A 25097-nucleotide genomic window follows, 5' to 3' on the forward strand; every position below is an offset into this window, starting at 1 on the left:
TATCTGACCAGAAGCCATTTATTACCAAACCAATTTATTTCTTAGAGTTCAAAACCTTCTGTGAGAATCTTCTTTGGCCTGGATGGAGATCCACCTTCTTTTTTTTTTTTTCAGACAGAGTTTCGCTCTTGTTGCTCAGGATGGAGTGCAATGACGTGATCTCAGCTCACTGCAACCTCTGCCTCCTGGGTTCAAGTGATTCTCCTGCCTCAGCCTCCTGAGTAGCTGGGACTATAGGCGTGTGCCACCATGCCCGGCTAATTTTTGTATTTTTAGTAGAGACGGGGTTTCTCCATGTTGGTCAGGCTGGTCTCAAACTCCTGACCTCAGGTGATCCGCCCACCTTGGCCTCCCAAAGTGGTGGGATTACAGGCATGAGCCACCGCGCCTGGCAGGAGATCCAGCTTCTTAAGCCTCAAACTCAAATTCGAAGTACTGTGGGTCAAAGTAATGGATACGGACGTAACCATCTTCACCACCACTGCTGTAGCTGGAAAAAGATAGCCAGGCACCAGTCAGGTGCTTACTCTGAGAGAGGTAGAGACCCAACCCAAGCTTAGGTCAGCTGCTTCACTGGGACCCTACCTCTTGCCATCAGGATGGAAGGCAACACTGTTGATAGGTCCAAAGTGACCCTTAACTCTTCCAAACTCTTCTTCAAAGGCCAAATGGAAGAACCTGGAGGAAAAGGGACACAATTAATTCACTTTCCATCTTCTTCCAAAACACTTTGGAGGTGGCACTCCCCAAATGCAAATTATTATTTATTTACTTTGAGATGGAGTCTTACTCTGTCACCCAGGGTGGAGTACAGTGGCGCAATCTCAGTTCATTGGAACCTCCCCCTCCTGGGTTCAAGCAATTCTCCTGCTTCAGCCTCCTTAGTGGCTGGGATTACAGATGCCTGGCTAATTTTTGTATTTTTAGTAGAGATGCGGTTTCACCATGTTGGCCAGGCTGGTCATGAACTCCTGGCCTCAAGCCGCCTTCCTTGGCCTCCCAATGTGCTGGGATTACAGGCATGAGCCACCACACCTGGCCTCAAATGCAAATTGTATCACAAAAAATAAAGCAGAAGCCGAGGCGCAGTGGCTCACGCCTGTAATCCCAACACTTTGGGAGGCCGAGGCGGGTGGATCACTCAAGGCCAGGAGTTTGAGACCAGCCTGGCCAACATCTCTACTAAAAATACAAAAAGCAGCCAGGGACGGTGGCATGTACCTGTAATCCCAGCTACTCAGAGGCTGAGGTAGAAGGATCGCTTGAGCCCAGGAGGTTGCGGTGAGCAAAGATGGTGCCACTGCACTCCGGCCTGGGCAACAGAGTGAGACCCTGTCTCAAAAAATAATAATAATAAAGCAGAAAAATTGAGATAATAAGAAGTGAATGTGAACAAAATAAGATGGAAGTTGGTGGCTGCGTGCTGTGGTTCACGCCTGTAATCCTAGCACTTTGGGAGGCTGAGGCCAGAGGATCGCTTGAGCCCAGGAGTTCGAGGCCAGCCTGGGCAACATAGTGAGACCCTGTCTCTTACTTTTTTAACTTTATTATTATAAGGGGAAGACTGGACCCAGATGTCTGCCTGAATACATAACTAATACTTATAGATGCTAGGCAGTGCTTAAAGAGCTTAATAAATATTAACTGAATAATTTAATCTGCATAATTTTATGGTAAGTATATTGTCATTGTCTCATTATACAGTAGAGAAAATTTGGACATAGAGAAATATAACGAAGGCTGGGCACAGTGGCTCATGCCCGTAATCCCAGCACTTTGGGAGGCCAAGGTGGGCGGATTACTTAAGGCCAGGATTTCAAGACCAGCCTGGCAAACATGGTGAAACCCTGTCTCTACTAAAAATACAAAAATTAGCCAGGTGTGGTGGTGGGTGCCTGTAATCCCAGCCACCCAGGAGGCAGAGGCAGGATAATTGCTTGAACCCGGGAGGCAGAGGTTGCAGTGAGCAGAGATCGTGCCATTGCACTCCAGCCTGGGTGACAGAGCAAGACTCCGTGTCAAAAAAAAAAAAAAAAAAAAAAAGGCCGGGAACAGTGGCTGGGAGGCTGAGGCGGGCGTATCACGAGGTCAGGAGATCGAGACCATCCTGGCTAACACGGTGAAACCCCGTCTCTACTAAAAATACAAAAAGAAAATTAGCCAGGCATGGTGGCGGGCGCCTGGGCCGCTGAGGCAGGAGAATGGCGTCAACCCGGGAGGCAGAAGTTGCAGTGAGCAGAGATCACGTCACTGCGCTCCAGCCTGGGTGACAGAGCGAGACTCCATCTCAAAAACAAAAAAAACAAAAGCAAACAAAAAAGGTACACCCCATGAGATTTTAATTTGGAAGAGCTCTCTTCTTCTTTACCTGGCCTCAAACTTGCCAATCCTGGTGGAGGTTGTGGTTACATCCATGGCTTCCTGACCACCGCCCAGGACCACCTGAATGGAAGAAGAAATTCTAGATGGGACCAATGGACACCAAGTCCATTTTGTGTTTTTCTCCTGCCATATATATTTTTAACATCTCACACAGCTCAGTGGGAGGATACCAAAGGTAGGGGATGATCAGACACTTCTGCCACCTCCTGCTGGCTTCCCTGGGGCTATTCAATCCTTCCAGCTTTGTCACTCCTCTGGGCATCTCCTCTCTGCCTGACATCATTTCCCCCACAATGTTGTAGCCCAACTTCTGGACAAGCATCTAGACTTGGAAGCTTCCTGAGGCTTCAGCAGGAAAGCTGGTGGGGTTCTCTTACATGGTCATAGTTGGGGGAGAGGGCAGCTGAGTTGACGGGACGTTCTGTCCGGAAAGTCTTCTGATGTTCAAGAGTTGTGGAGTCAAAAAGCTGGAGAGAGAAGGCAGGGGGGAAATCTGTAAAAAGAGCCTTCCTGGGGGAAGTCGGGCAGGGTGAGCTGTGCAGCGGGAGGGAGGGAGCAGCCCTGCCAGACCGCTGCCCAGGCTCACCTTGGCTGTGTTGTCCTTGGATGCGGTCACAAACATGGTCATGTCCCTGGATAACTGGATGTCGTTGATCTGCCGGGAGTGCTCCTTAACATTCACCAACACCTCTCCAGACTGGGGAAGGAAGAAGAGTGAGACTGACTGGGCCCAATCCCTACTAATCTCAGTTCCCCAGAAACCCAAGCACCCACATGAAAGCTGAGACAGCATGGACTTTGTGTTTTCCTCACCTCCTCTATCCTATCAGTCACCCCTAAATATCCCTTGACTCTGTCCAGTAATGTACATCCTATGCCTATTGGCTAGTTCAGGTTCATTCTCCAAACATAACCGGCAAAAGCTGTTGGAAGGAAAATCTGGCCGTCGATAACCTTTAAAGATTCCCTGCTGCCTGGAGGAAAATCAAAACTCTTTACCTCCTCACACTGAAGGACGTTTAAAATCTATTCCCCGTCCTCTGTCCCCAAGACCACACCCCAAGGGTTTCTGAAGACTCCATACTTTCTTAACTCTGTGCCTTTACCTTTGCTGTTCCTTTTGCCTGTGGGATGTTCTTTCCTTCCTGCTTGAAGCTCCATTTATTCTCCAGGGTTTAATGTACACACCACCTCCCTGGGACAGTGCACCTTCCACTCTTGGTTGAGACCTCTATGGTGGCACAATTCACAATCTGACTCAGATGCTAGCTGTTTGCAAGTCTGTCTCCCCATGGGGGAAGGGACTGTGTCTGATTTACTTCTTTGTTCTAGGAGCTCAGCACAGGGCATTATACTCAGTGGTGGCAGGGAAATGCTCATTTGTGATCCTTAATTATTTTTTTGAGACAGGGTCTTGTTCTATCACCCAGGCTGGAGTACAGTGGCACAATCATGGCTCACTGCAGCTTCAATCTCCCAGACTCAAGCAATCTTTCAGCCTCAACATCCTGAGTACCTGGGACCAAAGGTGTGCTCTACCACACCCAGCTAATTTTTAATTTTTTTTTTTGTAGCGATAGGGTCTTCCTATATTGCCCAGGCTGATCTCAATCTCCGGGGCTCAAGCAATCCTCCTGCCACAGCCTCCCAAAGTGTTGGGATTACAGGTGTGAGTCACCGCACCCGGCCTGTGATCCTTATTAACATGTCCTGAGTACTTTGTGACAAGTTTTTCAAACATGTGATATCATTTGATCCTTGAAACATTTTACAGATAAACAGGGTCAGAGAAGTCATGTAACTTGCCCAAAATCACACAGCTAAAAAGTGGTGAAATCTACATTTGAATCTCATCTCTGCTCTTTTTAAAATTTTTTATTAATTTTTTTTTTTTTTTTTTTTTAGAGACAGGGTCTCACTGTCACCCAGGCTGGAGTGCAGTGGTGCAATCATAGCTCACTGCAGCCCCAACCCCTGGGCTCAAGAGATCCTCCTGCCTTGGCCCCCAAAGGCACTGGGATTACAGATGTGAGCCACAGCATACAGCCCTGCCCTTGTTCTGAACTAGTGTGCTATCACCAGTCCCCGAGGCAGGTGGATCATCTGAGGTCAGGAGGTCAGGATTCGAGACCAGCCTGGCCAACATGGTGAAACCCCATCTCTACTAAAAATACAAAAATTACCCAGGCATGGTGGCAGGTGCCTATAGTCCCAGCTACTCAAGAGGCTGAGGCAGGAGAATGGCTTGAACCCAGGAGGTGGAGGTTCAAGCCACTGAACCTCGGTGGAGCCGAGATCGTACCACTGCACTCCAGCCTGGGCGACAGGGTGATACTCTCTCAAAAAAAAAAAAAAAAAAAAAAAAAGCCGGGAGCGGTGGACTGCTTGAGGTCAGGAGTTCGTGACCAGTCTGACCAACATGGTGAAACCCTGTCTCTACTAAAAATACAAAAAAAATTAGCCAGGCGCGGTGGCGTGCACCTGTAATCCCAGCTACTCGGGAGGCTAAGGCGGGGGAATTGCTTGAACCAGGGAGGTGGAGGTTGCAGTGAGCCGAGATGGCGCCACTGCACTCCAGCCTGGGCAACAGAGAGAGACTCCATCTTAAAAAAAAAAAAAAAAAAAAAAAATCATTCTGGTAGGCTCAGGCCCCATGTGGCCTCTTACCTTGGCACTATACTGGTTGAGCTCTCCACTCTCATGGCCAGCGATGATGCACTCCCCCAGGGGTCCCCAAACAGCACTGGTGATTTTAGAGTCATTGCAAGGGATCTTCATGTAGGGCTCATTGCTGTCTGTGTGGGGCAGTAGATGTTAAGCCCTGGGCTCTAGAACTGCACCCTTTACCTCAACCCCAGCCCTATTCCCAGCCCTCACCAATCTGGCTCGGATCCCGCAGGTCAAAAAAGCTCACAAAGCACTGGTAGCCCATCTGCTTGTCTGTGGAGAACATGATGATGTTGCCCCCAAAGTCAAAACCGCAGGTCCGGACAGCCGAGTTGGTCTTGAGAAGGGCCAGTTGCTTTCCTGGAGTCAGGCAGAGTCTGGGCTATACCATCCATTGCAATTGCAGGGAGGACATTCTAGAGAATGCTACCATCACATCTCACTGTTTCTCTTGCTCCAGTGACCCAAACTTAAAAAGTATTTTAACTTTTCTTTTTTTCTTTTCTGAGACAGAGTCTCGCTCTGTTGCCCAGGCTGGAGTGCAGTGGTGCAATCTCGGCTCACTGCAAGCTCCGCCTCCCGGGTTCACGCCATTCTCCTGCCTCAGCCTCCCAAGTAGCTGGGACTACAGGCGCCCGCCACCATGCCCTACTAATTTTTTGTATTTTTAGTAGAGATGGGGTTTCACCGTGTTAGCCAGGATGGTCTTGATCTCCTGACCCGTGATCCACCCGCCTCAGCCTCACAAAGTGCTGGGATTACAGGTGTGAGCCACCGTGCCCAGCCTTTTTTTTTTTTTTTTTGTTTGAGATGGAGTTTCACTCTTGTCCTGTAGGCTGGAGTGCGATGGTGTGATCTCGGCTCACTGCAACCTTTCAAGCGATTCTTCTGCCTCAGCCTCCTGAGTCGATGGGATTACAGGCGCCTGCCACCATGCCTGGCTCATTTTTGTATTTTTAGTAGACGGGGTTTCGCCATGTTGGCCAGGCTGGTCTTGAACTCCTGACCTCAGGTGATCCACCTGCCTCGACCTCCCAAAGTGCTGGGATTACAGGCGTTAGCCACCACACCTGGCCAAGTATTTTAACTTCTTACCTAGACTCTTTCCTCAGACATCCTGCTAATGTGGCACTGCTCATACCCAGACTGCAATATATCTGTCTCTCCCTCAGACTGCGCTTCTCCACAGCAAAGACCTGATCTGATTTCCCTGCATGTCCCCAGTACCCAGCATAGACCTGGCACTAAACAGAACAGCTTAGGCTGGGCACAGTGGCTTATGCCTGTAATCCCAGCACTTTGGGAGGCCAAGGCGGGTGGATCACTTGAGCTGTGAGGAGTTCGAGACCAGCCTGGCCAACATGGTGAAACCCTGTCTCTACTAAAAATACAAAAATTAGCTGGCGGCCAGGTGCAGTGGCTCATGCCTGTAATCCCAGCACTTTGGGAGGCCGAGGTGGGTGGATCACCTGAGGTCTGGAGTTTGAGACCAGTCTGGCCAACATGGTGAAACCCTGTCTCTACTAAAAATACAAAAATTAGCCAGGTGTGATGGCGCATGTCTGTAATCCCAGCTATTTGGGAGGCTGAGGCAGGAGAATCGCTTGAACCTGGGATGCGGAGGTTGCAGTAAGCCAAGATTGTGCCACTGCACTCCAGCCTGGGTGACATAGCGAGAGAAATCTGTCTCAAAAAAAAAAATTAGCCAAGCATGGTGGCATGCGCCTATAATCCCAGCTACTCGGGCTGGCTGAGACAGGAGAATCCCTTGAACCCGGGAGACAGAGGTTGCGGTGAGCCGAGATAGTGCCATTTTTCTCCAGCCTGGGTGACAGCGAGACTCTGTCTCAAAAATAAGAAAAAGAAAAAAAAAAAAAAAAGAAAACTTAATCTATGCTTCCTCTACCATGGTGTGTATTTTCTCATCTGTCTTTCTCATCTCTTATCCCTAGACTGGAAACTATCTATGGATTTTATCTCTATTTTCCTAGGACCTGTTTACTCAAACAGGTACACTGTAGGTCCTCAATATTTGCTTAAAAAGTGAATGAACCCAGCTTACCTGTTTCACAGTCCCAGAGACGACAGCTGTTGTCAGCTGAGCCAGTGAGGACATGCTTGGTGTCCCCTGAAGAGTTGTTAAGAAATATGACGAAGTTCACCCGAGCCCTTGTCCTCTTGGGATGCCAAGTGAATCATCTCCCTGTTCAGCCCCAAAGAGCCTTTCTTCCCCTCTTACCTCCTTATCCAGAACTGGAACTTGTCCTGAATGTTTCCCCAGCCAGTGAAGAGACCAGGGAGTAGGAGGTATCGTTCTCTAGGCCCTTAACAGCACCCCCAACTCCCAACTCAGCCTCTCCATCGCTGACAGACCCTAGCAACACAGACTCAGCCAAAACAAGGATACAGTCAGCGTCCACACACCACACAGCTCCGGTATGGCCCATGTAGGTGCCCAGCCTCTCACCATTCACAGAGTACCATACATTGACGATCTGGAAAATTCAAACCACAGGATAGTACACATCCCAGTAAGAGCAATGGCTTCCTATTTTGCCCCAGGAACCCTCAGCAGCCTGTAGCCAGGCTGATTCTGCCCTCTTCTGTTCATTTCTTGGGAAACAGCAGGGAGCTGGTAAAAAGACCAACTCCTGGATTCTCCTCCCTTCCTGAAGGTAAGCAACAGAGGAGTCAGGCGGCTCGTAAAGCCATCCTTATTTGTTAGCTCCAGCTCTCCTGGGACTCCCAATGGCTCCAAAGAATAAAAGGCCAAGTTGAGCTCCAGTCCAGAAAAACAGTATCTCTGATGTCTTATCCAAGTGGGAGCAGCTGGTAGTAGGGAAGTCTGGGTTCTGGTGCCTGCTCTGCCACTGTCTCACTATATGATCTCAAAACAGTGCTTCTCTCCTCTGAACTTCAGTTTTCTTATCTTGAAAATGGCCAGGCCGGGTGTGGTGGCTCATGCCTGTAATCCTAGCACTTTGGGAGGCCGAGGCAGGCAGGCGGATCACCTGAGGTCAGGAGTTCAAGATAAGCCTGTCCAACATGGTGAAACCCCGTCTCTACTAAAAATACAAAAAATTAGCCGGGCATGGTGGCACGAGCCTGTAGTCCCAGCTACTCGGGAGGTTGAGGCAGGAGAATAGCGTGAACCTGGGAGGCAGAGGTTGCAGTGAGCCGAGATCGCGCCACTGCACTCCAGCCTAGGCAACAGAGCGAGACTCCGTCTCAAGAAAAAATAAAATAAAATGGCCAGGTGCCTCAAAAGGCAGTATCATGAGGGATTGTTTGCCATTAAGTAGCAGGATGGGATTGACTTAAAACGAGACTAGAGACACCCTCATTAAGTTCCCTGTGTCTGAATAACACAGCCTGCACCTATCCTGGTAGAAAGATTAGATTATCCCTAAAGGTCGCATCCCGTTCTCTGGGCAAGCTGACCCTCATCTTTATCCCCTTTCCACAGTGGTCTCTTGCTTTTCTTGGGGTGCAGTGACACGATCTCAGCTCACCGGGCTCAAGCGATCCTCTCGTTTCAGACTCCGAAGTAGCTGAAACCACAGGCGCGAGCCACCACGTCAGGCTAATTTTTTTTGGTGTAGAGATGGGTCTTACTACGTTGCTCAGGCTGGTCTCCAACTCCTGGGCTCAAGCGACCCTGCCACCTCGGCCTCTCAAAGTGCTGGGATTACAGGCGTGAGCCACCGCACTCGGCCAATAGAGTTCTTCCCCACCTTTCCCGGTAGAATACTTTCGCCAACCTACCCCCGGCATGGCCTCTCCCTACTTCTCAGAATGGGCTGCTCTTTGGTTCCCCGCTAACGGCAAAACTGGCGTGTCCACCCATCGTCCTGGCAGAAGGATCTCGCCCCTCCCGGACCCCGTCCGCATGGTCCCGCCCGCCCTCCAGCCAACACTCACAGGGTCCTTGGCCACAGTAAAAAGGAGGTCTCCTTCGCGGTTATACTTAATCTGCGTAATGGACCGCTCATGGCCCTGCAGTAGGATCGGCTTCTGTGGGGACAAGACAGTAACGTCAGTGCTCGGAATTGGGCCCCAGCCTCAGTCCAGGACCCCCACTGCAATACCCCCAACTCTGCAACTCACCATCCCGGCGGTGACGCGAGGAAGGCCGCAACGTGAGTAGGACCGGAAAAAGTTTCGAGGCCACTTCCGGATTATGGGTCTCCGCCTCCTCGTTCCCGGAAGTAGAAGACAGCGGCGTTGCCATGGCGGCGTCTCTGGGTAGGTAGCCGGCCACGCCCTTCCACGGATTTCCCGACCCTCGCCTCGAATTCATTTCCTGCTCCACATCCACACTCAAACCCCGACCCCTGCTACAACCCCAGAGGCCGGACTCCTGGATTCATCTCCCCAGCTTCCCTGGGCCTGCCTTAGCCGCCAGTCGCAGCCGAGGCGAAGAGAGCGAAGGAGGGAAGTGGGGGCGGCTAGCTGGGGCTAGAAGGCCAGGAGAGGGCGGGGTGGGCGGCCGTTTGGGGTGGGGGTCAGGGTGACTCACTCGTCTGCATTCAGGGCAGGTGCTGGCTCTGGTGCTGGTGGCCGCTCTATGGGGTGGCACCCAGCCGCTGCTGAAGCGGGCCTCCGCCGCCCTGCAGCGGGTTCGTGAGCCGACCTGGGTCCGGCAGTTGCTACAGGAGATGAAGACCCTCTTCTTGAATACTGAGGTGAGTCTCTGTGAAAGGCCTCTCTCTCGGGGGAGTTGCCGCCAAGAATTTGGTCTTTGGAGTCAAACAGGTCTGGGTCAGCTCCACCATTTACTAGAAATTCTCGGAATAGTCAGTTGTCCTTGAGCCTCAGTTTCATCATCTGTAAATGGCGATTATAATAATAACCATCTGATAGGTCAGTGGCAGGAATTAGGTGAGATACGTAGAGCACTTAGCATTAGGCCTAGAACATAGTAAGTGCTCAATCTATGGCTGCCATTATTCATATTTTATTGTGATTCCTTCAGTTACATAAGGCAACATTTGTGAGCCTTTCCAGAGGGAGGGCTTGGGGCTCAAATTGGCCCTGTAGGGGAGGAGTTCAGAGGAGGAAGGCTGGAGCTGGAGGCCTTGGGGAAGGCTTCCTGGAGGGGCTGACATTGGCATCAAGGCCTTGCAGGATGGGAACTAGCAGAGGTGAGGGAGAGGGTAGTTTGAGCAAAGGCAGAGTTCAGTCTGTTTCCCTCTTTGCCCTGGAAGGATCCTCCTTCTTTAGAGGGATTAGTGTTCTCTGGGTCTTTATAACCCTGCCTCCCTCCAAGGAAAGGCATTCGCTAGGAGCTCAAAGAAGGCAGTGCTGCTCAGTCAGGCCATCACGCTGACTGCAGGTTTCTCCTCTTTCCAGTACCTGATGCCCTTTCTCCTCAACCAGTGTGGATCCCTTCTCTATTACCTCACCTTGGCATCGACAGGTGGGTCCTGGCTTGGAACTGTTCTGCTTAGTGTTTGAGGCCACCTGGAAGAGTGATTGGGGGGGGCGGGTGGAGCTTGAAACACCTCATTCCCATCAGTGAGAGAGGGCTGACTAACACTAGTTCCCTCTTACTACCCTCTTCTCTGAACAAGAGGGGCACAGTGGGCTGGTTATGAGTATGTTGCTAGGCACTGGAGTTGGTTTGAAGCCTGGCAGTCTTGTGTGACCAGTGGAGGAAGAAGGAAGGTTCATTTTGCTGTGCCAAGTGCTGGCTTTCACATTCTTGCTTCCACTGTGCTACCTACCTGACCATGAGCAAGTCACTCATTTGAGCCTTGGTTTTATATAGTTGGCTTCATAGCATTGTGAGGATTAAATTTAATGAATGGGAAACATCTAGGAGAGTGCCTGGCACACAGTCAGAGCTCCATATACATAAATTTCCTTTCTCTTGACATTTGTGACTGCCCTCTACTACGTCAGATACTACACATTATTTAATTCCAATCATGACTCTGTAAAGCAGATATGATTATCTTAGAAAATGAAGTTGCAAAACTTTGGGCAATTTCACCTTTCTTAAGTCCCACAGCATGTCAGTGCAGAAGGATTTGAAGCCATATATTAAATAAGTTTATGCTCGACTGGGCATGGTGACTCACGCCTGTAATCCCAGCACTTTGGGAGGCCAAGGAGGGCAGATCATTTGAGGTCAGGAGTTCGAGACCAGCCTGGCCAACATGCTGAAACCCTGTCTCTACTAAAAATAACAAAATTAGTTGGGTGTGGTGGTGTGTGCCTGTAGTCCCAGCTACTTGGGAGGCTGAGGCACGAGAATGGCTTGAACCCGGGAGGCGGAGGTTGCAGTGAGCTGAGATCACGCCACTGCACTCCAGTCCCTGGGCAACAGAGCGAGACTCTGTCTCAAAAAAATAAATAAATAAATAATATGCACTTATTTAAAGAGTTTGAAAACCTCTGGCCTCATGCATTCACTGCTGTGGAAGAATGCTGAACCCTTGACCAGCTGACTACAGGTAGCCATTCACCAAGTTTTAATGAAATTGCAGTATTAGGTTCTTTTTATCTCATTACCCTTTCTGCTTGTATCCTTTAATATCCATCCTTTCTAATAACCAGAACAGTAATCACTATTTATGAAGCATCCACTTCAGCCAGGGACTATCCATGCATTATCACAGTTCATCTTACAACAACCCAACAAAAGAAATGGTATACTGTGATCCCTACTTTACATGTGGGGAAACAGGTTGAGTGTTTGAATATCCTAACCAAGATTACAAGGGAAACTCAGATCTGCCTCACTCCGGTGCCCTCACTTTTCACTGCACTGTGCTGCATCCTTCTTCCATCTACTGTTGCAAACCAGACCTTAGCAGCCATGACACTCCTTGTAAGGTATGTAAACTTAAGAAGGCAGCTCTGGGCAGGGCACAGTGGCTCAGGCCTATAATTCCAGCACCTTTGGAGGCTGAGGTGGACAGATAACCTGAGCCTAGAGACCAGCCTAGGCAACAACAACAACAACAAAAATACGAAAATTAACTGGGCTTGGTGGTGTGTGCCTGTAGTCCTAGCTGCTCAGGAGGCTGAGGTGGGAGGATCGCTTGAGCTCAGGAAGTTGAGGCTGCAGTGAGCCGTGACCTCACCACTGCACTCCAGCCTGAGCAACAGAGAGAGACCCTGTCTCAAAACAACAACAAAAACGAAAAACAACAAAAAAAGAAAGCAACTCTTTGTAAGTGGGGTTGTTGTATCAGTTTCTTAGATGGGTAATGCCTCCATGCTGGGGCCTCCCAGGGGATGAGGAGCAGGACAGTTCCCTCCTCTGCCTCACACAGGCGAGCCCTGGGAGTGCTGGGAAAGAATTTGCTGAGGAGCCAGTGTGAGCATCTGGTCTGCAGTTGAGTCTTGTTACCATGGATAACTCAGCTGATTTGTCCATTGGTCTTTTTTATGGATAACTCAGCTGATTTGTCCATTGGCCTTTTTTATGTGTATGTGGCTCTTTTTTCTTTTTTTTTTTTTTTTGAGACGGCGTTTCGCTCTTGTTGCCCAAGCTGGAGTGCAATGGTGCGATCTTGGCTCAGTGCAACCTCTGCCTCCTGGGTTCAAGCGATTCTCCTGTCTCAGCCTCCTGAGTAGCTGGGATTACAGGCGTCCGCCACTACGCCTGGCTAATTTTTGGTATTTTTAGTAGAGACGGGGTTTCACCATGTTGGCCAAGCTGGTCTCGAACTCCTGACCTCAGGTGATCTGCCCGCCTTGGCCTCCCAAAGTGCTGGGATTACAGGTGTAAGCCATCGCACCCGGCCAACTCCATTACTCTTTTTCAAGTTTGCTTATTGGCAGTCAGCCCCTTGGAACTTCAAAATTAAGGAACAGATCCTGGGCTATGATGCCCTCTACCCACACCACAGGTCCAGCCCAATGTCCTGAACAGGTCCTGGCTTCTTCCTTCTGACACTTTTTATTTTTAACTCCATAAGGCCTGAGCTTGGGCTGAAACAGAAACGTGCTTCACCTGATGTTCTGCTCTGTCTATATCCACAGTTCAATAACAGCGCAGGCTTTGGAGTTAGGCAAGCCTTGGTTTAAATCCTCAACTTGCCTTAGTTTATGTGACTTCTTTGAGCCTTTGTTTCTTTTACACAAAATGGTGATAATCCCCTTCTTGCAGTGTTGTGAAAATTGAGATATGTACACAAAGCACCTAGGCCATGGTATGTGCTTAATAAATGGTGGCTGTGCTTGGTGTTACTTGACTCTCTACTGCATCCTTTGGGATTTGGGTGCCTGCCTGTCTGTCCAGATGTCCTTGAGATCTCACGAGTTCTCTTTGAGTGCAAAGACCTCATTCTCATTATCAAACCAGGCTGGTCCCAGACCTCAGAGTTCATGTCTTCATGCTGGAATCCTGGGAAGCACTGAACGTGGAGTCAGGAGATGTGGGTTTGAGTCCTGAGATTTGCTGTGACTTCATCTGGAAGATGGGGTTTTAATATCTTTTTTAAAGGTATGAAATAATGATGGAAGTGTTTTGTGCCTAGAAAGGCATTTGTTGCATCTCAGGCATTCTTTTCATTCTGACCACCCAGATCTGACCCTGGCTGTGCCCATCTGTAACTCTCTGGCCATCATCTTCACACTGATTGTTGGGAAGGCCCTTGGAGAAGATATTGGTGGAAAACGTAAGTCAGGCTACTGCGAGTGTGGGACGCAACTCTGTGGATCTCGACATACCTGTGTTAGTTCCTTCCCAGAACCCATCTCCCCAGAGTGGGTGAGGACACGGCCTTTTCCCATCCTGCCCTTTCCTCTGCAGCTGTTTTGCTTCCTTGTGGCCATCAGAGTTCCCTTCCCCTGGACAGTCTGGGGAAAGACAGAGGCTGGGGTGGGATTCAGGACCAGACCCCATCTGAGCCCTTCCTCCAGCCCTGTACCAGCTCCTACTGGCATGGCTGAGCTCAGACCCCCTTGATTTCTGCCTATTATCCCAGGAGCAGTTGCTGGCATGGTGCTCACCGTGATAGGAATTTCACTCTGCATCACAAGCTCAGTGAGTAAGACCCAGGGGCAACAGTCTACCCTTTGAGTGGGCCGAACCCACCTCCAGCTCTGCTGCCTCCAGGACGCCCCTGGGCCATGAAGTGCTGGCAGTGAGCGGATGGACCTAGCACTTCCCCTCTCTGGCCTTAGCTTCCTCCTCTCTTATGGGGATAACAGCTACCTCATGGATCACAATAAGAGAACAAGAGTGAAAGAGTTTTGTAACCTTCAAGTCAGCTGCGGGGATTTAGCACAGGAGACTCTACGCTCACCCTCAGCAACCTTTCTGCCCCAGCAGCTCTCTTCCTGCTGACATCTCAGGCCCCCAGCCCAGCCACCATTACTGTGGCCTGATCTGGACTATCACAGTGGCAGGTTCCATGGACTGCAGAACTCCAGCTGCATGGAAAGGGCCAGCTGCAGACTTTGAGCCAGAAATGCAAACGGGAGGCCTCTGGGGCTCAGTCAGAGCGCTTTGGCTGAATGAGGTGTGGAACCGAGGGGAAGAAGGTGCGTCGGAGTGGCAGATGCAGGAAATGAGCTGTCTATTAGCCTTGCCTGCCCCACCCATGAGGTAGGCAGAAATCCTCACTGCCAGCTCCTCTTAAACAGGTAGAGAGCTGTGAGCCCCAGCCCCACCTGACTCCAGCACATAGCACACCTGGCGAGTAGTAGCTGTCAATAAATCTGTGGTAAACAGACGGAGATTAGTAAGTATTCTTTTATTGTGACAAACTCGCTCCCCCGTTTGTGGCCTGTCTCCCAGGCTCAGTCAGCTACTTCTTTCTCTGGCCAGAGAATCCCATAAGGAAATAGCCCCCACAGCCAGGGCTGCTCTGCTCAGAGGAAGGGAAGGCTGGGCTGTGGGTTTAGGAGCAGGAGAACAGGAAGGGCTGAGGAGGCCGCAGTGTACCCTGTGAGCCCAGCGGAGGTGCTGGCTCCTGAGGAACAAGCTGCTGGAGGCTGAGGACAAAAGGTGGCCAGAGTAGTGGTCCCCAGTTGCCCTCTGGAGCTGCTGGCTCTCAAGATGGCAGAGCTGGGGCTGAGGCTGAGATAGCAGCCCCAGCCCCAGGCTGGTTTTCCAGGGACAAGGCCTCTTCCACTATCTGTGCTGCCCTCTGGAGGAGGTGGAAGGCCATACAGAATGGAGCCGTGAGTATGGTCAGCCTCCAGCTCTCAGCCAGGAGGTCCCCAACCCCAAGGAAGGAAGAAACTGGAAATTAGGAACTGCTTCCTCATTTAACAAGGTAGGAAGTTAGGAGATTACCTTCAATCACAAGGGAGGAGAACTGTTCCTGGGACCCAAGGCTGCCAGTTTCCAGCTCAGAGCTCCTCCCATCCCAACATACTGTTTCCTGATCCAACAGCTTACCTGATCCAAGGGCTCCTCTGTCTGGGTGTCTTCATCATCTGCTACTTCCAGGGCCCCCGCTGTCTCCTTCCTTGGGTGGGGAGCTCCGTGTACTCCTATAACTCCTAAAGAGGGGAGGCAGCATTGGGTGATGCCCAGGCTGAAGAGCCCTCAGCATTCCTGCCCTGGACCTTCATGCTAGCCCCTTTCCCTCCCCTGAACCTGGTTCTGCATTCCCCACCACCTCCCAGGATGGCAAGGAAGTGAGAGGTAGGCCTTTGGTCCCACCCCCATCCCCTCTAGATCCCACCCCTGAAGTCTCATCGCTTTAAGCACTGCCCTTTCCAGGCGCTTCTTTTCGTGTGATGAGGCCCTGTGAAGAAGGGACAGGATATACAGACGGGGGCAGCTGGAGACAGTTATTATGAGGTCAGGACCAGCTTTTTTTTTTTTTACGGGCAGTCTCCTGAGCCAGAGTAGGTTCAGACTCCTTTATCTTTTTTTTTTTTTTTTTTTTTTCAGTGCCGGTTTTGTGTCTGAGCATTCTGCTCCCATGGACATCCCCAACAACAGCAGGGACCAACCCATGTCACTGTCAAAGGGCAGCTGAGAAGGGCCTGAGCCCCAGGGACCCCTCACCTGATGGGAATGAGAGTGTGGGGAGCTTGCTTCTTGGCTGAATGGTCTGCTGGGGTCTGGCATAGAAAGCAGATGGCTTAATTCGGTCTGGTTCCTTTGGAGAGGGCTGGGTTACCTGGGCCCTGTGGCCTTGGGCCTAGAGAAGGGACACTGGGCTTGGACCCTGATTGCTGGCCATTCTTACCTTTCCTACTCCCCAGTTCAGGCTTCAGAGAGCCCCTGACACCTGCAGGAACATGGCAGAGGAGATGCTGTCTGTCTTCACAAACTACGTCCTCCCTCCTTGCTGCCTCTTCCCACCAGCCTGACTTATCCAGGGACGGAGCAGTAGGTGCCTGGCACTCCTCGATGCGCAGTGAAACCAGACTGTGCTTCCCCACCCCCACTGCCATGCCCCATGCTCACTGGCTAATTTCTTGGGAGGGCTTAGACCTGGATAATATAACTTCCCTTGGACCCTGCTGTGCCAAATATGCCAATTCTCTCCCCCAGCGTCCAACCTAGCAAGAAGGCATTAAGTCCTGCAAATCAGATGAGAATTCTGGTCTGGCCCCTGCCACTCAATTAACTGTGTCACCCTGAACAAATCACTTCTTTTTTTTTTTTTTTTTTTTAAGACTTGAGTGTTACTCTGTCACCCAGGCTGGAGTGCAGTGGTGTGATCTCGGCTCACCACAACCTCCACCTCCCAGGTTCAAGTGATTCTCCTGCCTCAGCCTCCCAAGTAGCTGGGACTACAGGTACCCACCACCATGCCCAGCTAATTTTTTTGTACTTTTAGTAAAGATAGGGTTTTACCATGTTGGCCAGGCTGGTCTTGAACTCCTGACCTCAGGTGATCCACTCTCCTCAGCCTCCCAAAGTGCTGGGATTACAGGCATGAGCCATCGTGCCCAAGGCCCACTTCACTCTTTTCAGCTTCAGTTTCTACCTCTGGAAAATGGGATAATCTTTCTTTCACAAGATTATTAAGAGTGGCCAGGTGAGGTGGCTCACGACTGTAATCCCAGCACTTTGGGAGGCTGAGGTGGGCAGATCACCTGAGGGAGTTCGAGACCAGCCTGACCAACACGGAGAAACCCTGTCTCTACTAAAAATTAAAAAAATTAGCCGGGTGTGGCTGAGCGCGGTGGCTCACGCCTGTAATTCCAGCACTTTGGGAGGCTGAGGTGGGCTGATCACGAGGTCAGGAGATAGAGACCATCCTGGCTAACACGGTGAAACCCCGTCTCTACTAAAAATACAAAAAAAATTAGCCAGGCATGGTGGTGGGTGCCTGTAGTCCCAGCTGCTTGGGAGGCTGAAGCAGGAGAATGGTGTAAACCCGGGAGGCGGAGCTGGCAGTGAGCCAAGATTGCGCCACTGCACTCCAGCCTGGGCAACAGAGCGAGACTCCGTCTCAAAAAAAAAAAAAAAAAAAAATTAGTCGGGTATGGTGGCACATACCTGTAATCCCAGCTACTTGGGAGGCCGAGGCAGGAGAATCACTTGAACCCAGAAGGTGGAGGTTGCAGCGAGCTGAGATTGTGCTATTGCACTCCAGCCTGAGCAACAAGAGCGAAACTCCGTCTCAAAAAAAAAAAGATGATTAAGAGGATGCAGGCTGGGCATAGTGTAATCACAGCACTTTGGGAGGCCAAGGTGGGAGGACTGCTTGAGCCCAGGAGTTCAAGACCAGCCTTCGCAATCTCGTGAGACTCATCTCTATATTTAAAATAAAAGAAAAAAGGAGTCCAGGCGCAGTGGCTCACGCCTGTAATCCCAGCACTTTGGGAGGCTGAGGCGGGCAGATCACAAGGTCAGGAGTTCAAGACCAGCCTGGCCAACATGGTGAAACCCCGTCTCTACTAAAAATACACAAAATTAGCTTGACATGGTGGAGCGTGCCCATAATCCCAGCTACTCAGGAGGCTAAGGCAGGAGAATTGCTTGAACCGGGACCTGGGAGGCGGAGGTTGCAGTGAGCCAAGATCCTGCCACTGCACTCCAGCCTGGACTACAGAGCAAGACCCCGTCTCAAAAAAAAAAGAAAAAAGGAAAAAGAGAGGATGCAGTGAAATAAGGTCAGAGCCTGTGCCAGAAGAGTTGTCAGCCAGTCACTCCCCTTCCTTCCCACCCCTCATTGTCCCCTGCGTCACCTACCCCCTGCCTGTGGGGTCTAGACTTCGAGCCTGGAGGATGCCTACAATGACAAAAGGAAAGGCTTGTAGTGGGCAGAGGACATAGAGTCAAAGCACACAGACCCAGAGGGTGGCTTCCTCTGCCCGGCCTGTTACCGCTCCACCTCCCACATACATACCAGCAGCCCCTGGGCAGGGAGGGGCTGGGCACCAGCAGCTCCAGATAGGGAAGGTCCTTGAACTCATCCTCTCCGACAGCCACATAGTAATGGCCAGTTACCAGCTCCTCCCCTGCTGACAGTGGGAGTCCCTCTAGGGTGCAGAGTCTGGGAGAGAGAGGTGAGGATAAGGGCTGGTAGACTCGATGCTTCTTCACATTCAGCAGACTGAAGGGGTGGGTGCAGCTATTCCAAGGTGCCCTCTGGCCTCTGGGCACCCAGGCTCTACCCTGCCCCTGAGGGCTGGGCAGAGGGCCCTCTCCCAGTGGCATAGGGGGAAGTCCCATGTGGGGGAACGTGCTTTCCTTTTGCCTCTTCATCCTCAGCCACAGCTGAAGCCAGTGACGAGGCTCTCTTTGGGGACTTTTGGGTCCTCCCAGTCCCCATACTCACTTGTACACAGCCCCACTCTGCAACTTGACCTTCTCAGTCAGGAGCTTCAACACAGTTTCCCAGTCCTGGCTGGCAGCCTGGGACAGCTTCAGACTAAATGGGGGACTTACCAGGTCCCCATTCCTGAACACACTGAGACAAAAAGCCTGGTAAGGGGGAGTGTCCCCAGGAGTCCCTACATGAGAGGGGAAGGGTGGCACAGGGCCAGCAATAACCATAACACTGGTCTCTTTTCACCCATCAAGCATGCTGGACTTCTACATTCCCAACAGTAACCAGAGGCTCCTGGAACAAACCCAACACCATTTTCTTGGTCTTACTAAAACAAACATCGACACCCCTGCTCCCCCACACTGGCACTCACTGGATATAGCTGGGAGCACCTGCAGGCAGCTGCCGTCCAATGACCCCATCACACAAGTGGCGAGTCACGGGAGGACCCTGAAACCCAAGTCAGGCCTCCAAATCAGGAGAGTTGGGGCCTTTGGTTAGGGGTGGGTCCATCCAAGGTGTGGAGTGAGGGGGCTGGAACCAGACTGGGGCAGGAAGGGGGCGAGGACGAGTAAGACAGGTCACACCTTTCACCAAAAGGTGCTTCAATGTTCCCGAAGTCACATTCTAACCACCCCCTTTCCCAATCTGTGTTTCACAGCTTCCTCTTTCCTTTGGGGACCCCAGTGTGGAAATAAAGGCTGCAACAGAAGCAAGAAATAGTGTCTTGAAATCCCACACCCCAGGAAAGATAGTAGCTGGCTCCAAAGTACCCCCCTCCATGGAACTGGCAGATCCTGCTGCTTCCCTGGCTTCCCAGACAAAATTGGGGGCAGTTCCAGGAGGAGTGGGAAGACAGAGGGGCTGGGGCACAGGTTCCCCGGGACTCACTTGTAATCTGCAGCTCTTCCCACCTGGGTCCTTCCCTCCATGGGGTAAATAGCTGAAAGGATAGATAGGTCACAGGTCATCTTGTGGAGACCGAGGCCTCAATAGCCTGGCAGATGTCAGTGTTGGGTTGGGGCGCAGCTCACCAGATATCCCTCCCCATGGAGTAGTGGCAATCATCTCAGTCCAGAAACAAGATATTGGCAGCTGAACCTGCCCTAGGACCCCTTGAGTGCTCAAGTGCTGTCTGGGTAAGTGCTGGGTAAGTCTGGAAATCCAGACTGGGGTCTCAATACTAACCATGAGATGAAAGGTCAAGAGAGCTGGGCATGGCAGCTCACGCCTGTAATCCCAGCTGTTTGGGAGGCTGAGGCAGGAGGATCACTTGAGCCCAGGAGTTTGAGACCAGTCTAGGCAACCTCATTGCTACCAAAAAACAAAAACAAAAATTAGCCAGGCATGGTGGCATGCATGTGTGGCCCCAGCTACTTGGGAGGCTGAGGCAGGAGGATTGCGTGAGCTCAGGAGTTCGAGGCTGCAGTGAGCCATGATCGTGCCAGTGCACTGCAATCCAGCCTGGGTGACAGAGCAAGACCCTGTCTCAAAAAAAAAAAAAAAAAAAAAAAGTCAAGAGAAACTAGAAACTAGTGCATTATGCATCCTGCTGTATCCCAAGAATATTCTCATTCGTGAGATAGGTCATTTTATCTCCATTTTGTATGAGACTCCAAGAAATTAAGTGACTTGCCCAAAGTCACACAAGGAATGAAGCCTAGATTCTAAGTCTACCTAGCTTCCCTCCTGTGGCCTTTTTTTTCTTTTTTTCTTTTTTTTTTTTTTTTTGAGACAGAGTCTCTGTCCCCCAGGCTGGAGTGCAGTTGTGCGATCTCAGCTAACTGCAACCTCCGCCTCATGGGTTCAAGCGATTCTTCTGCCTCAGCCTCCTGAGTAGCTGCGATTATAGGCATGTGCTACCAAGCCTGGCTGAATTTTTTTTTTTTTTTTTTTTTTTTTTTGAGATGGAGTTTCACTCTTATTGCCCAGGCTGGAGTGCGGTGGCACGATCTCGGCTCACTGCAACCTCCGCCTCCCAGGTTCAAGCGATTCTCCTGCCTCAGCCACCTGAGCAGCTGGGATTACAGACATGCGCCACTACGCTCGGCTAATTTTGTAGTTTTAGTAGAGATGGGGTTTACTCCATGTTGGTCAGGCTGGTCTCGAGCTCCTGACCTCAGGTGATCTGCCCGCCTTGGCTTCCCAAAGTGCTGGGATTACAGGCGTGAGCCATCGCGCCCAGCCAATTTTTGTATTTTTAGTAGAGACAGAGTTTCGCCATGTTGGCCAAGCTGGTCTCGAACACCTGACCTCAGGTGATCCACCCACCTCGGCCTCCCAAAGTGTTAGGATTACAGGCATGAGCCACCGTGCCCAGCCACTTACCCCCTCTTGATCCTTACATTATAGTAAGCAACCTCAGCTGAGAGCTAAGAGTAGGACCTGGAAGCCAGACATGAGTCAGAGACTCAGGTACTCAAATTCTTCTCCCACCCTGGGAGACAGTCTCCTCCTGCAACGGGATGGCCCTAGCCTAACGGGAGAGTCTGGGATGCCTATGCATGGTGGGGAAGAATGGATGGGTGGATTTAGAGTGTTCAGTGATAGGGGGTCCAAGCAAGAAGAGCTTTTGGAAAAAGGGGCTCACCCTGTGGGAGAGTGGTCTTCCCACAGGCTGATCTTGGCTGTGATGGGCATAAACATTAGTAACACACAGAATTCTATTTGAATTTCAGTTCAGCTATTTGTTATGTACTCTTAGGCAGGTTTTCTGTCTGTTTTCCCTTTCTAATGGAGGCAAAACCACCCCTCCTACGTAGAGTTCAGTAAGTACCAGTAACATGCTGGTATATACATGGTAGATACCGAATACACGCTCTTGCCGTTACCTCCCTTGCTAGGCTGTTTGACCAGCCCCAGCCCACTCACTGGAGCTTGTGGAATCGTTCAAATCCAGCGGCCACATACTGCCCTCTGTTCTTCAAGTCTGCCAGGCTGGTGACAGGGTGGCCATGACAAGGTGTGTAGAGGGCACGCACAGCCAGTGGGGCCTGCACAGCTGATGTCACCTCGCAGAGGAAGGCCTCCATGGTGGGGAAGCGGCGTTGAGTCACCACCAGCTGGGAGCCTGGGAAGAATGGGTCCCCATTCCGGTACACCACTACCCTCTTGGCTGCTGGACTGCCACCCGCCATAGTGTATCCTCAGTCAGAGAAACAGACCTGTTGCCAGGCAACCAAGGAAGGGCTGGGAACATTGCCAATCAGAGGCGGAGTCCTGCCCTCTCACCCAGGAAGGCAGAGGGAGACTGTGGCAGGAGCATTTATCTGCATTCAGGGTTTTATCCAATCTGCCCTGGGGAGATCACACTTAAACATAGGTGTTACCCTACTCTCCAGAGCCTCCTTGCCACTCTAAAGCACAAGGCTGAGCTCAATTGGGGATCAGCTTTGGGAGCTGTTCCCTAAGGAGGATGGCTAGATCTGTTCCTGGGCCATGACTCCCAGCTGGCTCCGGGGTCAATGCCCCATGCCAGTAGGAAGTGAATGGCAAGGCCCAGAGTATATCCTGGCCAGAAGCAGAAATGAAAGCAGCCAGGCTCAGAATCTAAGAAAAACCTTTATTCCCAACAGACCTCTCATTCCACTTCCCCCAGGTAACTCCTTAGCCACAAATTTGTTTTGTTTTTTGAGACCGTGTCTTGCTCTGTAGCCCAGGCTGGAGTGCAGTGGCATCATCTTGGCCTACTGCAACCTCCATCTCCTGGGTTCAAGCGATTCTCCTGCCTCAGCCTCCTGAGTAGCTGGGACTACAAGCAGGCACCACCACGCCTGGCTAATTTTTGTATTTTTAGTTGAGATGGGGTTTCATTTCACCCTGTTGGTCAGGCTGGTCTCAAACTTCTGACCTCAGGTGATCCACTCACCTTGGCCTCCCAAAGCGCTGGGATTATAGGTGTGAGCCACTGCACCCGGCCCCTTATCCACAAATTTGGATTGAGCCACAGGCAGAGGATTGAAAGCGTGTCCTTTCTCCTTCCCTGTACTCATGCCAGCTCTCTGCTCCAGCTTCTCTTGGCCCCACTAGCCACCAATGGCCAGGGGCAGGAGCAGAAGCCAGAGCTGGTCAGAGAGGTAGGATGAGGTCTTGTCTCACTGCCCTTTCATAGCATTCCCCTTTGGAACCTGATCCTCTCCTGGCTTCCTAGGGTCTAGCCAGGTGGTCCTGTTTTCCATGGCCAGCCCCTCCACTGTTCCTCTCCTGTACAGCCTGCCCCTGTAGAAGACAGGATCTCAGGTGACTTTTATCTCCATGGTATAATCCTCTGGTTTTTCTGTCCTTCATGACTAGACTCATTGGAGGTTCCATCTCTGGAGCTTCTGTCAGTGGGGGCCTGGCCTTTGGGTAGTTTAGTCCTCCAGAGATCGAGGACACTATGCTCTGGCCCCGCCAAGGTACCATCCCAGACGGTGTGGTCCTCTGAGAGGCCCAACTCTTGTGTCCTGACTGTTTGGCAGTCAGGCTCTTTGTGGTCTAGTTTTCTGGGATATGTCTCCTTGAGTCCTCATAGAGTGCAGACAGCTGTGTCCTGGACTTCCTGGGACAATGGTCCCTAGGTTTTAAACCTCTGGGGGTCTGGTCCTCCAGAATTTTCATCTGCAGCAGGCAGGTCCCTCCAAAGGTCTGTCTTCCATCGTCTGGCCCTTTGGTGAGCCTGTCCCCCAAGGCCTGGCTGTTTGATGGTATAGATGACAGTGGTCCAGACTTGCTGTAGCATGGTTCTCTGCACTTAGCCCCAGCAATGTTTTTTTGTGTAGTGGCCAAACTTCCTGGGGATCTGTGGGGTGATTTGACCCTGTGACAGGCGTCATCCTCCTGTTCTAGCTCTCCAGTGGTCCTGTCTCTGTAGGACTGGTCCTCCAGTGGTGTGCTTGGTTGTGACTGGTCCCTCTCACAGGCCTGTTCCCCATGTTCTAGGCACACGTGGGGTTCCTCTCTGATCGGGCCTGCCTCTGGGGATCTCAGTGTTTGTTTGAGAAGTAGGTACTGTTGGGGGAGAGAACGTACATTGTACCAAGCAGGCCTGCTTGGGCATGGCAGGAGGTCTCTCCCTAACCCCCACCCTTGACCCTAAATGTTCAGAAAGAGTTCCAGGTTAGTGTTACCTCCTTACGGCTATTGATGGCCTGTTGCAGCCACAGCAATTCCATGGCCAAGTGGCTGCGGTGGTACTGAAGCTCTTGAAGCTGAGGTTGGCTGTGGGGCAGTCTTTGATCTGTGGCTTCTGTGAAGGAGGGAAGAAAGGAAGGAGAAAACCTTGAGGGACCAGACCCTGGGAAATGGCCTAGCCTTAGACTTTGGAAACTCCCTCCCCCCCCACTGCCCAACCATGTGGTGGCCCTATCCTGGCAGAGGGAAGATGGGAAACGGATGCAGCTTCTCTAGCGCAAGCCTTTCACTCTTCAGATGGGGAGGCTGAGGCACAGTGAGGGTTAGGGGCTTGTCCTGATCTTGGCAGAGAGGTACCTGGATTCTCCATCCTTGTCGTGTCTCTGGTCTCCTCTTGGCTGGGTTTCCTGTTCTGCTTCATCTGAAGCCAGGAGCTGTGATCTCTGCAGAGGCTTCCTTGATTTGCTGAGGTCTCTCCTGACTTCTTCAGCACCATCTCCTCCCCGGTGGCCTCTCCCTCAGACTCTTCACATGGGAAGTTGTTCCACAGCCCCTGCTCTGGATTTGCTACCCTGTCTCCTGCTTTCCAGGTCTGATGGGATTTTGCCTTCTGAGAAACAAGAGAGATGTGAGAGCCCCAGGGCTAAACCCTTCCACGTATCTGGGTACCATGATCTAGCAGACAAGTTGGTGAGGGTTAAGGAGTGGGGTGTGAGGAGGTGAGCCTACTGCCTCTTCCAGTGAGAAAAGCTTGTCACCGGGAAGGGTGGGTTCCACCCTGCCCAAGTCCCTCCTTCCCTTCTCTCCTAGGTGTGTTCTACCTCTGGGAGGAATCGCGGCCTGGGAATGCGGCCCTCGGTCCACTGAAGCGTGCCCAGGTCGCCCTCGACCTCTCGTACAATCGCCTCATACTCAGCTCGCAGGCTCTGGAACTGGCGTCGGACCAAGAAGCCCCGGACGCAGGCCTGGTATGCAGAACGAGAGGAAAGAAGTCCCTTATCACGGTAAGAGAGGGGGCATCTCGGAGGACTGTCCTGGAGAGGTCGTCCCGGCGAATGCAAGAGGGGACCCGACGGCGGGGAAAGGATAGGTGGGCTGTGCGCTAGGGCTCCGGGGGGCTCGAGGGACGATGCCGGACTGGATGCCCCTCCTCGCCTTAAGGCTCTTCCCGTTTCCCCGATCTCGCGCGAGCGTGTGGTGGGAGTGGAGGCGCGCAGGGCAGGGAGTCCGAGG

The 25097-nt window shown here is 51.5% G+C and overlaps 4 protein-coding genes across 13 annotated transcripts in view; 1 reads left to right on the forward strand and 3 right to left on the reverse strand.

Annotated features, from left to right (window-relative positions):
* On the reverse strand, positions 1-9256 carry EIF3I (eukaryotic translation initiation factor 3 subunit I). The gene is made up of 11 exons (XM_054464756.2): positions 9157-9256; positions 8971-9063; positions 7457-7544; positions 7112-7177; positions 5260-5409; positions 5050-5177; positions 2969-3079; positions 2760-2849; positions 2369-2442; positions 586-678; positions 1-490 (listed from the first exon to the last, which is right to left on the reverse strand). The coding sequence occupies exons 1-11, from the start codon at positions 9157-9159 to the stop codon at positions 409-411; spliced, it is 978 nt and encodes a 325-aa protein (XP_054320731.1). The 5' UTR covers positions 9160-9256; the 3' UTR covers positions 1-408.
* TMEM234 (transmembrane protein 234) overlaps positions 9175-25097 on the forward strand; it is a 17013-nt gene continuing 1090 nt past the window's right edge. Inside the window, exons 1-14 of one of the 10 annotated variants that reach the window (XM_063666493.1) lie at positions 9175-9294; positions 9583-9734; positions 10402-10468; positions 13590-13682; positions 13992-14050; positions 14410-14550; positions 14653-15820; positions 15914-16361; positions 17898-18093; positions 18695-18910; positions 19007-19891; positions 21105-21167; positions 21596-21714; positions 24675-24868. In XM_063666493.1, coding sequence (XP_063522563.1) covers positions 9279-9294; positions 9583-9734; positions 10402-10468; positions 13590-13682; positions 13992-14050; positions 14410-14523 — 501 coding nt within the window. In that variant the 5' untranslated portion in view covers positions 9175-9278 and the 3' untranslated portion in view covers positions 14524-14550; positions 14653-15820; positions 15914-16361; ... (4 more) ...; positions 21596-21714; positions 24675-24868. Of the gene's footprint in view, positions 9295-9582; positions 9735-10401; positions 10469-13589; positions 13683-13991; positions 14051-14338; positions 15821-15913; positions 16362-17897; positions 18094-18694; positions 18911-19006; positions 19892-21104; positions 21168-21595; positions 21715-24674; positions 24869-25097 lie in introns of those variants that run through there. The other 9 variants (XM_063666490.1, XM_054464844.2, XM_063666511.1 and 6 more) reach the window with 9 other exon arrangements.
* On the reverse strand, positions 14747-21891 carry DCDC2B (doublecortin domain containing 2B). The gene is made up of 9 exons (XM_054464877.2): positions 21624-21891; positions 19644-19695; positions 19126-19202; positions 18762-18893; positions 18330-18476; positions 18173-18212; positions 16031-16166; positions 15413-15516; positions 14747-15158 (listed from the first exon to the last, which is right to left on the reverse strand). The coding sequence occupies exons 1-9, from the start codon at positions 21887-21889 to the stop codon at positions 15063-15065; spliced, it is 1050 nt and encodes a 349-aa protein (XP_054320852.1). The 5' UTR covers positions 21890-21891; the 3' UTR covers positions 14747-15062.
* IQCC (IQ motif containing C) overlaps positions 21633-25097 on the reverse strand; it is a 3723-nt gene continuing 258 nt past the window's right edge. Inside the window, 6 exon segments of the mRNA XM_054464742.2 lie at positions 21633-21822; positions 22621-23255; positions 23258-23741; positions 23861-23979; positions 24222-24474; positions 24686-24829. Coding sequence (XP_054320717.1) covers positions 22906-23255; positions 23258-23741; positions 23861-23979; positions 24222-24474; positions 24686-24829 — 1350 coding nt within the window. The 3' untranslated portion in view covers positions 21633-21822; positions 22621-22905.

Source organism: Pongo pygmaeus, chromosome 1 (assembly GCF_028885625.2).
Source record: "Pongo pygmaeus isolate AG05252 chromosome 1, NHGRI_mPonPyg2-v2.0_pri, whole genome shotgun sequence".
NCBI lineage: Eukaryota > Metazoa > Chordata > Mammalia > Primates > Hominidae > Pongo > Pongo pygmaeus.

Coding starts and splice junctions, on each gene's coding strand:
- EIF3I (XM_054464756.2), bottom strand. Junction 7,545..8,970: donor TTACTGTGGCCAAGGACCCT/GTGAGTGTTGGC, acceptor TGAATTTTCCAG/ATCGTCAATGTATGGTACTC. Junction 5,178..5,259: donor GCGGGATCCGAGCCAGATTG/GTGAGGGCTGGG, acceptor TGCCCCACACAG/ACAGCAATGAGCCCTACATG.
- DCDC2B (XM_054464877.2), bottom strand. CDS start 21,889: ATGGCGGGTGGCAGTCCAGCAGCCAAGAGGGTAGTGGTGTACCGGAAT. Junction 19,696..21,623: donor GAACGATTCCACAAGCTCCA/GTGAGTGGGCTG, acceptor CTATCCTTTCAG/CTATTTACCCCATGGAGGGA. Junction 18,213..18,329: donor TCCCTGCCCAGGGGCTGCTG/GTATGTATGTGG, acceptor TTGTCATTGTAG/GCATCCTCCAGGCTCGAAGT.